At 37.3% G+C, this 13,596-nt stretch overlaps 1 protein-coding gene across 4 annotated transcripts in view; it reads right to left on the bottom strand.

The window, feature by feature from the left end:
• znf385d (zinc finger protein 385D) overlaps window positions 1-13,596 on the bottom strand; it is a 135,870-nt gene that overhangs the window by 110,702 nt on the left and 11,572 nt on the right. For all 4 annotated transcript variants that reach the window (XM_024258628.2, XM_024258627.2, XM_024258626.2 and 1 more), the window contains exon 2: window positions 5,118-5,260. In XM_024258628.2, the coding sequence (XP_024114396.1) occupies window positions 5,118-5,260 (143 nt within the window). The remainder of the gene's footprint in view (window positions 1-5,117; window positions 5,261-13,596) is intronic.

Here is a 13,596-nt window from a genome sequence, read left to right as displayed (position 1 = left end):
ATATAAACCACATCTATCCAGAATAAGACCAACGATGGTGAAAAATCCTAAAAATACATTCATCATTGTGATGCTTCGTCATGAGAGCCTTCATGTGTTTATTGGAGTGAGGAGGAGCTCAGCAGTTTGGGATCATCTTCACTTCCTGTCTTTATACACGATCAATAAAACATGGTGACACCAGAAAAAAACTGTGGTAAAATTCTAACTTCCAAGCATTTGATTCTTACAGTCAGATACGGAAATGGTTCAGACCAAACAGTTCTGTGAATTTAGAAGCTCCTTGAGGTTTCTATAAATATGTGAAACCTTTTTTTTTCTTTAAAAGTGTTTCAATTCAGAGCAATCGCTGAGATGGTTCACTCTGGAGCCTTTAGTTTGCATCTTTCTGGGATAACTTTATTGATCTTATCTGCAGCGGCAGCATGCAAACAGCTGCTGCTCTGATGCAGATCAGCCTCTGAACAAACATGGCTGCAGTGAAGTCAGACCCAGTCTGAGCGGCCGCCGCCGCCGCTTTACTCCGCTCGCTCTGACACGTCAGAGATGCTGCTGACTTCACTGATCCCTGAGGGAAGATTTAGTAATTCATGTATCTAATTTGTCTTGCATTTATTGAAAACAAAACAGTGTTTGAGACTTTTATTTTACTTTTTCTAAATATTAATAAATTGCTCTCAAAACTAAATTTATTCCCACAAAAACCCCAAAATGGTTAAAAAGACTTAAATAAAACACTAGAAATAAGAAAATGTTTGTTATAAAGTGAGTTTCATCATAATGGTAATAATTAATTAATAATATTTGATCAGTTTTATTGAAAAAAATAACATTTCTTACCCAAATACTCTAAAACAAACATTTTAAAAGGTAAATGCATTTATTAGACATTCATTCCATTTAAAAAAAACATGGAATATAAACTATAGTAAATTGAAAGTACAAATTTAAAGCTGAAGAACGAAACACAGTTGATTAAAAAAAATATGGGTTTAGGTCATGGAGGAACCAAAAAAGTAGAGCCGGTGGAGCGTCATGAAAACATGAAAACATGAAAACATGAAACAAAAATCCTAAATTCAGACGTTTACATCAGATTGTTTAATACAAACAGTCATTTACAAGCCAACATCTCAACCAAAACATGACTTACTAAAATTCAAAATAAGTATCAGAGTTCAAGAGCAAGATCCCAAATAACCATAAAGTTGGATGTTTTAGAGGAAAAGTTTATTTTTAGTATTTTAAACTTCATGTTTTACAGACCAACATCCAAAAATGCTGAAGGGACAAAACCTGAGATGTCAGAGAGCCAACAGACGCCAAAAGTCATTTCTAAACCGGATTATTTCCTATCAGGGTCACATGGCTGCTGGAGCCTATCCCAACCCTTTCAGGTAAGGTGGACAGTTCTCCAGTCCATCACAGGGACACCGACCCACCAGACCACATTTACAGCTGAGAGAGTCTCCAATGAACCTGTGAAGCATGATTATGGACTGGAACCAGAGAAAACCCACAAAAGCTCAAGAAGAAAGTCCACACAGAAATGACCCAGCAGGGATTTGAACCTTCTCACCGTGAGGCGAGAGGGCTCACCACTACACGCCCCTCTCTCTACTAAAATCAGGTTTCCTCTGAAACTCCACCTGAGAATAAAAGTTTCTATTTGTTACAAGTGAACTCTGCTGCTTCAGGAGCTGGATTACATGTCTTTAATCGGATCAATGATCGGATTAGAATTGAAATGTGTACAAACTTCATCTGGTTACAACAAATGTTTGCATTCGCCACAAGTTCGATCAGAATAAACCATTTTGACATGGGCTGAAGTATTTCAAATACTGGAAATGTCCTTAGAAGAAGAAATACCGGAGTTCTGTTGTAAACAAACACGGCCATTAACAAGACGATCTTCTACACGTGCTTTTATTATTATTTATGACGCTTAAATACCACATTTTTAACAAACTGTAACTTTTCCACCGTTAACATGATAACTCCAGCAGATTGGGAAGGAAAAAAGCGCTTTTTTTCCTTCACTTTTCCTCCAATCTGCTGGAATTATCGTGTTTACGCCGTAAAAGTTACAGTAAATCAAAGATCATAAACACTGGAGCTCCAGTTGTAAATGTTAATACGTAACAACAACATTTAGAACAACATTGAGAATCAGAACAGCCTTTTTTTTCTGGACATAATTGGTAACACAAATTCACATTATTGTTCACACGGTTTCACAAGACTGCTCAAAGCTGGGAGCAACATTCAAAAGCTGCCTCTGGAGCTCCTACACCGTCCTGCTAGAGGACATGGTTCCCCGGAATCCAGCAGCTGGACAGACTACGGTCAGAAGCTTCCTCTGGAGCGCACACCGTAACAAGGAACCTTAACAATGCCCACAGACACAAAGCTACAGAGTCCAGCTGCTCACACACAAACAGTTCGCTCGCGTGAAGCAGGGGCCGGTCTTGTGTGCGCTCCAAAGCCTCCTCTGGAGCGCCACAGCTTCTATGCATGATCACAATCTGAATACATTGTTTACATGCACCACGATTGGGTCAACAATCAGCATAACCCACTTATCTCAATTTGAATTTGGATCTGATTGGATCAGAGTTTCCAAGAGAATCTGTCCACAGAGAAAAAATATTAAATGAATAGTCAGAAGTCCCTCCCCCTGACGGAGCTGGACCCAATAAAACATAATCTGAGCCAGAAATCAAAAGGACGGAACCCCCCGTTTAAAGTTTTTTACCTTTTTTCCCTTTGATATAAAAAAACTGCTTACATGATCAGCTGATATTCAGAGAAAAATTACATTTTGGCGACTTTTTCTCCAGAGATAAACCAGTGTACTTACAAAAATTGGAACACTTGTTAATATTGGGTTGAAAGAATAAAACAATTAACGTTCTCTGTCCCATTTGAAGCTCATCTTCACACTAAACTGTGAGACAGTTACAGTTTATTCACATTTAAAAAAAGTTGATAGTTCTGAAAAGGTTTTAAAGTATAAGTATTGAAAGGGTTTCCTAAAGTTAAGGAAATTTCAGCTTCAGGTTATAGATTGTTTCTAGCGCCATCTTGAGGCCGCTCAAGTATTTCCTTCTGATCAGGCGTTTATTCCGATGACTTGTGTCCATGTAAACGCAGATACTGTGAATACAGTCAGACTGTCCGGAGGGCACAAGTGCAGATACAAACTAAAAGGGTAAATATGAGCACACTGAGCTACAACAAGGGCAACAAAACGACCTGTGGCTCCAAATCCAATATTTGTTGTTCTGGGAGTTTCTTCTTAAAGTCTTTCTTCCATTTTCTGCCTAATGAAGAGCTGTCAATAAAGCAACAAACAAGCTGCAGGGTAAGTGCACAATAATCAGAGAAATCACACGCCGCCGCCGCCGCCGCCGCCGCCGCCGCCATCGCCGCTGCATTTCTTTCATTAGTGAAGAGCAACAAGCTCTGCATAAAGACGTTTCTTGAAAGGGTCAAAGTTCAGGAGGATTTCTGCAGGACATTTTCCGAGGCTTGAAAGCTTCACTTTAATGAAATATTTGATAATGTTTGATTAAAGAGAGCAGCCTGCAGGCAGCAATCCCACAAAGACGAGGCAGAGGAGGTCCGGCATCAACCAGACACGAATATTTGAGTGATTGCAAAGTCAGCATTCACACAATAGTGATTCTCCTGCTACTTTCTCTACGTTTTTCACCACGTAAAAACAAAATCTCACTTTCAGCAATTTAAAGAGTCTTGGTATCAAAACATTCAGCTCGTTCAGGACATTACTGCTTGTACTTTTGGTGTTTTTAAACCTTATAATTTTTTAAATATTAAGCAAAATATGCCCCATAGGAAATGAATGAGAACGTCTTCAAACTTCAACATTTTAAGCAGATAAGCAACAAACCTTTAAATATATTCATTTTATAGTAATTTTCAAAAAAAAATTGAGTTTACCTAATATTTTAGGAACATGCTAATGTTTTTGGCTAATTTAGTTTACTGTGGAATTTTAGGCTATTTTGGAGTTTAGCTAATATTTTAGCAACAGGCTAACATTTTTGGCTAATTTGTTTTCTGAGCTTTTTGTATGCTAATATAGAGTTTAGTTTTTATTTTAACAACAGGCTAATGTTTTTGACTAATTTAGTACACTAATGAATTTTAGGCTGTTTTGGAGTTTAGCTGTACTTAAGCAATGTGCTAGCTTTTTTGGCCAATTTGGCATCTACTGGGATTTTTAGGCTAATTTAGAGTTTAGCTTCTATTTTAGCAACAGGCTAACGTTTTTGACTAATTTAGTTTACTTGTGAATTTTAGGTTACTTTAGAGCTAACTTAATATTTATAACAAAACATTTTGTGGCTAATTTGTTGTCTACTGGGGTTTTTTAGGCTAATTTGGTGTTTAGCTAATATTTTAGCAACAGGCTAACATTTTTGTATAATTTGTTTCTTGAGCATTTTTATGCTACTTTAGAGTTTAGCTTATATTTTAACAACATGCTAACATTTTATGGCTAATTTATTATCTGCTGGGGCTTTTTGGGCTAATCTAGAGATTAGCTTCTATTGTAGCTTCAAGCTAACGTTTTTGGCTAATTTAGTTTTCAGAGGAATTTTAGGTTATTTTGCAGTTTAGCTAGTACGTATTTGAGCAACGTGACACCTTTGTTTGGCTAATTTGACATCTACTGACCTTTTTTGGGCTAATTTGGACTTTAGCTCACATTTAAGCAACACACTAAATAATTTTGAAAAATTGGCATGTATTAGGGATTTTTTAGCAATTTTACTACGATTTTTTCAGAAATTTAGGTCAACATCAGTGCTCTTTCATAGTTCTTTAATGAGATTTCATTAACAAATTTAACATTTTGCAAATAGCTTTTGGATTTTTGGCAAATCCCTTCAGTAATTAAAGTAAATTGTGTCACCATTTTCAGCAAAAAGCTTCAGCATCTTCAGCAACTTCTTTCAGCAAATGCATTCACACGAGCATATCGCAGGTAATGCAACTTTTCTAGTTGTCAGAGGCATCACACCTCCAAGGGTGACCTGGAGGTAAGGATAAGCCAGCAGACCGCGTGACCTTCTGAGGGAACTCACCGCGCTGAATCCTGGGAAGAGGCTGACGGCCGACGCCGTGTCCAACGGCATCGGGAGGAACTGCTTCATCGCCAGCGAGCTCTGGACAGCAGGCAGGGTTGGACGCACCAGGGCGGGCATGAGGCCACTCGGACATGTGTTGCCTGCAGGAGGGAGAGCAAAGGCAGCATGTTGAGCTGCAGACGACAGCAGGAACGGCGCTGCGGCCAAAATGTGACGGCTTACATCCCAGTGAACCCACCCCGAGTGTTTGCTTCGTCCAACTGCAATCCATCCTCCTTATTTCAGACGGGAGTTAAAAAAACCTTCAAGGCTCCGAGTCTCACATTCAGAACTGAGTCAAATGAGGAGAAACCTCAAGATATCCAGTTAAGTGGATACATGTTTATTTAAATATAATTTACTAACCTTAGAATCAACATTAAGTCACAGCAAATTATTATGAGATTGTCCATCAAAAACTTAGAAAGGTACAACTCAAATAACAGTTATTTCTGTTAATAAAACATATATTTTTCCAAATATTCCATGTTCTCAATACAAGAAAGACACATCCACATTTCAATTTGATTTACATCCATTAAAGTGATAGTTATCATTATTACTCCGTCGTACCTAGGAGATAATCTATGTATATTTTTTCCAAAGGTTTTTAAAAAAGCTTCAAAGTGCAGCATTTCAAAGATATATATACATACATACATATATGTATATATATATATGTATATAAAATGTCAAACAATAAACTAGTTTAGTAGTTCATTTACAGATATTAAATATGATAAAATCTATAAATAGAATAAAATTACTCAAAGTTGGCATTTAAAAGGGGATTAAAATATCAGCTAAAACTAGAAATATGTCTAAAATACAATAAAGATCACGACGACAATTCAAAAAGCAAAACAAATAGTAAAAAAATTAAGAATTAAACAAAATAAAAATGTATTATTTTGGAATACCAAATTAATTTGTAAAAGCAAAATATTAAAAAATAAAGCACAATAAAAAACTGGAGAAGATAGTTGCTGACTGATTGGATGCTGATATCCATTATTGGTTCTTGCCAAAAAACTTTCAGAGGAAGTCAAGGAGAAATATCACCATCAGTCAGCCATGTGCCATAACACCCAGCTTTTCTAGCTTCCATTAAAAAGAAAATTGCATTATGGGGAGACAAAAAGTCAGGGTATCAAAAAAATTAAACATGACAAGGAGCTGGAAAAGTTAGGTATTATGGAACATGATTGAATGATGGCATTTTTAGGCATGATGGGATACTTGATACCGTCATCCAATCAATGATGTTCAATAGTACCTACAGTTTCTTATTGTGTTTCATTTTTTAGCATTTCAAATACATTTCTCAAAATTAATTTTGCTTTTGAAAGAGTTTCATGTTTATTTTCTTTTGTTTTCGTTTTTTTTTTTAATGTTTTTTATGTTGTTATTAGCTTTTTTTAATTATTGGTGTGATGTGTTTTTTGCATTGAGGGATTTGTAGGTGTAATTTGCACTTCAGGGCCACCGTAGTTCAAAATACACAAAAACGTTTGAGGAAAATCATGAAAGTTTAGTTTTACATTTTGAAAACAAAACCTTTTTGGGAATATTTTGTATTCTTCCTTGTTCAGTTTTTAATTCTCTTTTTTTTTGCCTTAAACATTTTTACCAGCAGCCCATTGCATGATAATTCCACCGCCATGCCCAGCAGTTAGGTGTTATTCCCATTTGCTTGGAGCTGGAAAACGTTCCGCTCTCAGTCCTCACACTTTAAAGTCTCTGCGGTGAGGACGGCGGGGAAATTCCTTCTGATGGCCTTTCCATGAAGATTTCGCGGTATTTCTGCCACTGTGGCTCCACACTGGAGCAGACTTTGGAAAATCTCTTTTTGAAGGTGTTTTACAGGCTAAACGAAGACGGTTTTCCATCCTGGAGACCGGCTTTTGTCTCTGAAGCTTCCCTCATCACTTCCTCGTCACAGATGGAGGAATCAGATTCATCAAATCCTTTGGGTTTGACTCAATTTAGAAAATAATTCGCTTTAATGATAAAAATAAGTTGTTTGCTTCTTTAACAAATTTATCTTGCTTCTTAATTCTAAAAAAACGTTGTAAAGCCTTCTGTGCAGTAAAGATGACATGAAAATCATCAGTTTTACACAAATTCAAAAGAAAGAACATGAAGGCTGTGATTTATAAGCAAATAAAAAACACATTTTAGGCTAAAAAAAAATTAATTATGTGACGTCCTTGTGATTAACATTTTTTGAAAGCAACACCTGAAGAGAAAACATGGAAGCTGGTCTGCAGCTGAAAGGAAGTCCTTGCAGAAATAAATAAGCTTCCAGCTGACGGAAAACATGAAATGCAAACCATAAAGACAGAAAGAAGATTTATATGTGAAGACTTTCATTTAAAATGGCTAAAAATGTTAGTTTCTTTATGCTGTGACACAAATAAAGTGCGATAAAAAAGACAGAAGACTTTAAAATGGTAAAATTAAACCATTTGTTAGCAGGTCAGCTGAAATAAGAAGTATCACAGATAATTCTGACTTCCTGTTCCCTTCCTGGAAGAGAAAGTTTCCCCTAAACTCACATCTCCAGCAGACCGTTCATGTTTTATTTATAAAGTTTTAGTTCAAATTTTCGTCTTCATTAAGCCAAAGGAACGGCTTCATTTGGGGCTCAGAACGACCTCCCGACTCCCTCTGATCTCCTTTGATCCTGATGCAGAGCAAAATCTGGAGATTTAAGATAAATTATAGATCAATCTAACAGTTTTTACCCCCACATGCCCTCTTTGACCACCATAAAACCCTCACAGTTCATCACACTGTTTATCTGATGACTTACAGTAAACATATAAACACTTTAAGGACTTTTTATTCTGTCCATCTGGACTGAAGGAACAGCATGTTTGCTAACTGCATGTTTGAGCAAAAATTTTGTCCCAGCAAAAACTAGAAAATTCCTCAACCCTAGTACCTGCTAGAGTTACTAGAATTGTTCTCATTGTGATGATGACATCACATCGGGAAAACCATCCCAGAAATGAATGGGGCAAGAAAATTCTCTCATGGGGTAAAATAATCCTATATTCAATAGTAATAGAACTAAACCACTGTTGTCTAGCTTCCAAGTCCACTGTTAGCTGTGTAAGCCAGTAGAGTTTTGACAACCGAAGGCTAAACACCTATGAGCCATGCTAACGCTAACACGACAATGATTCAAAGATGGGCGGGGCTTTTATACTGGAGCTGTAGAGCATGATGACGTGAAACTTCTGTGACCAATCACAAAATACAACTGTAATACATCGTTTCAACCAGTAGGGGGTAGCACAGAGGCGGTTTTAGACTGATTTCAGGAATTAAACCTTTAACATCGGAGCTCCAATGTTTGTGTTATTTGATTTACTGGATTTTTTACTTGTTAACAGGATCAACATAATTCCAGTAGATAAACTGGAATTATTGTGTAAACAGTTGAAAAGTTACAGTATGTTAAAGAGTTTGTGTTTAACTGGTGACACCTCAGTTGTTAAAGGGTTAAACACATTTAAACTGTCAAAAATGTGACGAGGACCGGGACAGCACTTTTGAAGTCATATTTATACAACAGACAAAATTATTTAGGGTTTGATTTTCCTTTAAACTCGTCCTCTGGATTTTGATCTGTCATCTCCCAACTCGCTGAGCATCACTGGGAAATACTGGGGGAAAATATTCAAATGAAAGATTGTAGATTTTGAAAAGTGTTAGCATGGCGAGCTCACATAAATTGCATTTCCCAGTTGTTTATTCGTACTTTACCAAAATATTGTAAAAAAAAATTAATACATGAATCCCTAGCTCAAGCTGAACAAAACGATATACTACACGATATGAACATCTTAACAATGTGGGCGTTGTTAACAAAAAACCTTGGTTGTCAAGGAAATCTAAATATTTACTTTTGCCGATTCTTCTAAACATGACACCAACCTGTCCGTCAAACCCAGACGACCAAAAAGTAAAATGGTTGCTATGGAGACAAAGTCAATAGAAAAGCAGCCATTTTGGAAAAAAAAGTATTCAATTTGTCCCATTCAGCTTGTTCTGCTTCCTGAAGTTCTTAATCCAAGGAAACAGATTTATGTTGATTCTCTCATCAAACACACCTGTGGAGCCGCCCCCCTCACCTGTGTGATCTAAGCAGCACTGAAAGATGTCTTCATAACACCCGGATTGCACTGCAGGGTTTCCATTTCAGCAGAAAACCCAAATCAAAGTGTGAAAGTCCTTCAGCTGCTCTGAGCTGCAGCTGCAGGAGTGATTCAGAGAACATGAGAACATTTCTCCCATCGTAGCCACTCCAGCTTCCAGTTAAAATGAGAATTTAATTCAAAATCTTCTTTACCACGTATAAAAAAGTAATGGTTTAGCCTCCTCAGATCATAAAAACCCCTGGTTGTTCCATAGCTGCCTGCAGGAGCTGCTCCGTGCCGTCAAAATGAAAAACTCTCTGCTCTTTCCAGAGGGTTTCCTTCTCCAAAAACTACAAAAGTCCAACATTTGAAGAATCGCATCATTATGTAATCGGCAGCACAACATGGTATGGAGAGAAAGTTCTAGAAAAACAATAGGCAGGCAGAGTTTCTTAAGGTTTAAGAGGGATTTCTGTGGCATTTTTGGCTGAACTGTTGGATTGTTTGGGGCTTTTGCACATTATATGAACACCATTTCAATGTTTAAAATTTGTTTTATTTCCTGAGGAAAAGCTTGGATTTTACTGCTACCTTTATCTTTTAAAGGTTAAAAGCTGTTTTTTAATAACTTTGCTCCAAAGAAAGAGTCTGCAGAGTTCATATCATTTCAACAGATCATTTAACAATTTTCGTTTGGAAACTAAACTCAAATAAAAGCATTTGAGAAAATAAAACTTGATAACTCTACAAGAATAGAGAGAATAGAAATACACTTTCCATCAAACTCGTTTTGACAGGTGACCTTTGACCCTACACCTTCCATCAAAGTCATTTTGACAGGTGCCCCGCCCCACCCCTCGAGATGACATAACAATTTTATATATATTTTAGATAAATATTCTCCTAAATGTATATTAAAATTGTTACATCCTCCGGAGGGTCGGGGTTGGGGGCGGGGCTTCTGTCAAAATGAGTTTGATGGAAAGTATATTCCTATTCTCTCTATCCTTGTAGAGTTATCAAGTTTTATTTTCTTAAATGCTTTTATTTGAGCTTAAGTTTCCAAACGAAAATTGTTAAATGATCTGTTGAAATGACATGAACTCTGCAGACAGGACTGCACTTAATTTTTTTCTATTTTTTTATTATTTCAAATATTTTGTTTTGTTATTACACAAAAAGGAAGTTCAAATTCTTAAATCAAGCATTTTGAAAAAGAAGATAATTCATTATCTGATTACTTAAAAAAATGAGAGAAAAAAACCTGAATGTTTATTTTATTAGAATATTTTGTGACTTATAAAGTACATCACAAAACTATAAACAGGTAAAGAGTTTTTTGTCTTCATTTTCTTGGAGATCCTGATGACTTTTTTCTCTATGATGGATTTTATATGTTAGTGACTTTACAGAGAAGCTGGAAAGGTTTAATTTCTGTTCTCCTCCTGCCAAAACCTGAAATAATTTACAAAAGAACTGGAAATTTTAAGAACCGGAATAAACAAGTTTACATTTTTGCTTAAAGGCTTGAAAATGTAAATCTTTGTAAACAGACTTTAAATGAAATTGATGCTTTGCATTAAACTAACAGAGCCAGGACTTCCCTGAAAATGAGATTGGTAATCTCAATTGGATTTTCCTGGTTAAATAAAAGGAAATAAAAATAAATGATGATAATTACAGCCTATATTAATATTTAACCACCAGTTGAGGGGGTAAGTTCTCTAGAATACATTTTTATTTGTCTTTCTGACTTCCAGCAATGCAACTTGGACCTCTGTAGAGGATATAAATATAAATATCTCCAAACCACTAAATATTCTTCAATAAACTCTACAGAGGATATAAGGGGGATTTCAATGATCCTGAATGTGGGAATTGTAGTTTCTCCTGGATTTAAAACAATAGACTATTTATACTTCCGAAATAATAGATTATTTGTAGTTTTTAAGGTGTATTCTCAATTCCATTATAAGTGGGATAAAGCCCAACGAAGTGAGCATTATCAGAAATTAACGCACACTGTGGAAGCCGGTTGCTTTGCCGAGTTTAATTAATTAGCGTTAATAAATATAAACTCATTATTTTTTAGTTTTACATTGACAGCCCTAGTATACACACATTAGTAGACAAACTAACATAGCATATAAGAAATAACAAAAATTAGACAATGTCGGGAATAGTACAAAGAGTTGTTAAGTTGATGAGTGTATTTAGCAACAAACGGAAATAAAAGACTGGTCTTATTTAAAACCGGAAAAACATTACACATAGTCAATTTTGAGTGGACAGCATTTTTATTTAATTACTGGTAGTCAAAATGGATCTGTTAAAAGGCTCTAGGTTGATTTTTTTTTAATCAAATTTCATTTTTTTTTATTAATTTATTTTTTTTGTTTCACTAACATTGTTTTTGCATAATAAAGAGGCTCAACTGTGTTAAGGAACAATGTTTTCCTGTAATCTCTACACATCAATTCACTAATAATTGTTTTCTAGGCATTTATATGTTGGAAAAATCACAATATTTGATTAAAAATGTTGCACTATATGCATCAAAATGTGGCCTTTATTCCCTTTCTGACTATTTATTTGGTGTTTGAGCTCATTTCTGTGGTTTGGCGGGAACAAAACATCAACTGCCGTAGCAACAAGCTGAAAACTACAGATGCTCTTATTGTGAAATTTCAGTCATAATAGCTGCTGGGAGGAAAGCGTGCCTCGTGAGATGTTTCATTAGCGGGAGAGCACTGATCCACACATCTCTAAGCAAACAAAAGTAAATACTCTGTTTTTACTGCCGTGTGAGAGTGCGCCGCCGCCGCCGCAGAGCTTTACAAACCACCAACTGGAAACAGGACTGAATTTAGCACAGCGGGACAAAGGGAAAACGCCAACAAAAAAAGCTGCTGCAGCTTTCCAAAACATCAGGAATTAAAGATGCTATTCCACCAAACTGTAATGAGAACCATATTTTCTCTCCATCCTTAATGGCAGCTCACACGCTGGCAGATGCAGCATCCGCATCGCCGTCCGGAGGAAAACGAGAGCAGGCTGTGCCACGTCTCAGTCCTCAGGCAGCACTCAGGGGTAGATAAAAGGCAAAAGTCATGAAGACCTGCTGAGAAGTGGGAGGAGCCACAGGCTGCCGCTCACTCCATCTCCTGCCTCCTCCCTGCAGCCGCCGGAGCGCTGCCATCTGTTGGAAAAAGAGCCTGCTGTCATGTAGAGGCCTGAACTTCAGTGCGTCCCATCTCCACAGCCTGACGTCAGGCCTCAGGCTCGCCTCACCGCGCCGCGGGCCAAATCCGCCGTTCACCCGCCTGTTTGCGCCGCCGTGAAGACGAGAGATGGGACTTGGGTTCATGTTTGGTTTGCTGATTGATAGGAAATGAAATCTCACTCGTCGCTGCGGCTGACATCTGGGATTTTCCTCTGCTCTGCCACATCACACAGATAATTTGTTCCACAAGTGAACAAAAACATCCAGATATAGGATGGATCTCCATGTGTCACCGTCTCTGACAGCGGCATGATGTGAGCAAATTGGATTGCACTTTTGATGCCAGTCTTTGATATTTCTGTTAGCTGACTGCTGATGCAGAGAACAACAAACAAGGACGATTCTTCAGGCAAACTTTACAGTTTGATGGAGTCCATAGACCGTCAGTTTGATGCAAAAAAACAACAGAATTTCTTTAAATGATGTCTGGAACCTAAATTATTGATCACATTTGTTTGATGCATTCTTTTATATTTGTGGTTCTAAAACAAAAACAAAAATGCACTTTTACAATATTTATATCCAGTTAAAGCTGTTGTCTTCTTCTCACCAGATACAAAAGGACTATTAGGTAACTCGTGTACATCTACTGGCGATGTCTGATGAACATTAACTCTATGATCTCACTCTATTAGAGGTCTACCTACAGAGTTCTGAAATTTGTACGACTTCTTTAGATGCCAACACATTCTCATCTCTAGGTCGTCACATATTGACGTTTGGTTAAGGACCCCTCCACGCCACTTTTGGACGGTGTGTCCCCAACTTGTTGTTTTTGATGTGGTAGATGTTCCTTAAATTAAGGGTCGTCAGCCCTCAGAATGCAGTACCGGATGTGGTACTGGACACGGACTGGTCCTCGGGACGCCTCCAGTACCGGTACCCTAACCTGGTACTGGTTTTATCTCCAGTACTGCATCCGTTTCGCACCTGGTACCACGTCTGGTACTGCATCTATTTCGCACCTGGTACCACGCCTGGAACCTATTTGAGTCCATGTCTGGTA

This window comes from Oryzias melastigma, linkage group LG16 (assembly GCF_002922805.2).
Source record: "Oryzias melastigma strain HK-1 linkage group LG16, ASM292280v2, whole genome shotgun sequence".
Classification (NCBI taxonomy): domain Eukaryota; kingdom Metazoa; phylum Chordata; class Actinopteri; order Beloniformes; family Adrianichthyidae; genus Oryzias; species Oryzias melastigma.
This window is presented reverse-complemented; position numbering and strand designations above follow the sequence as displayed.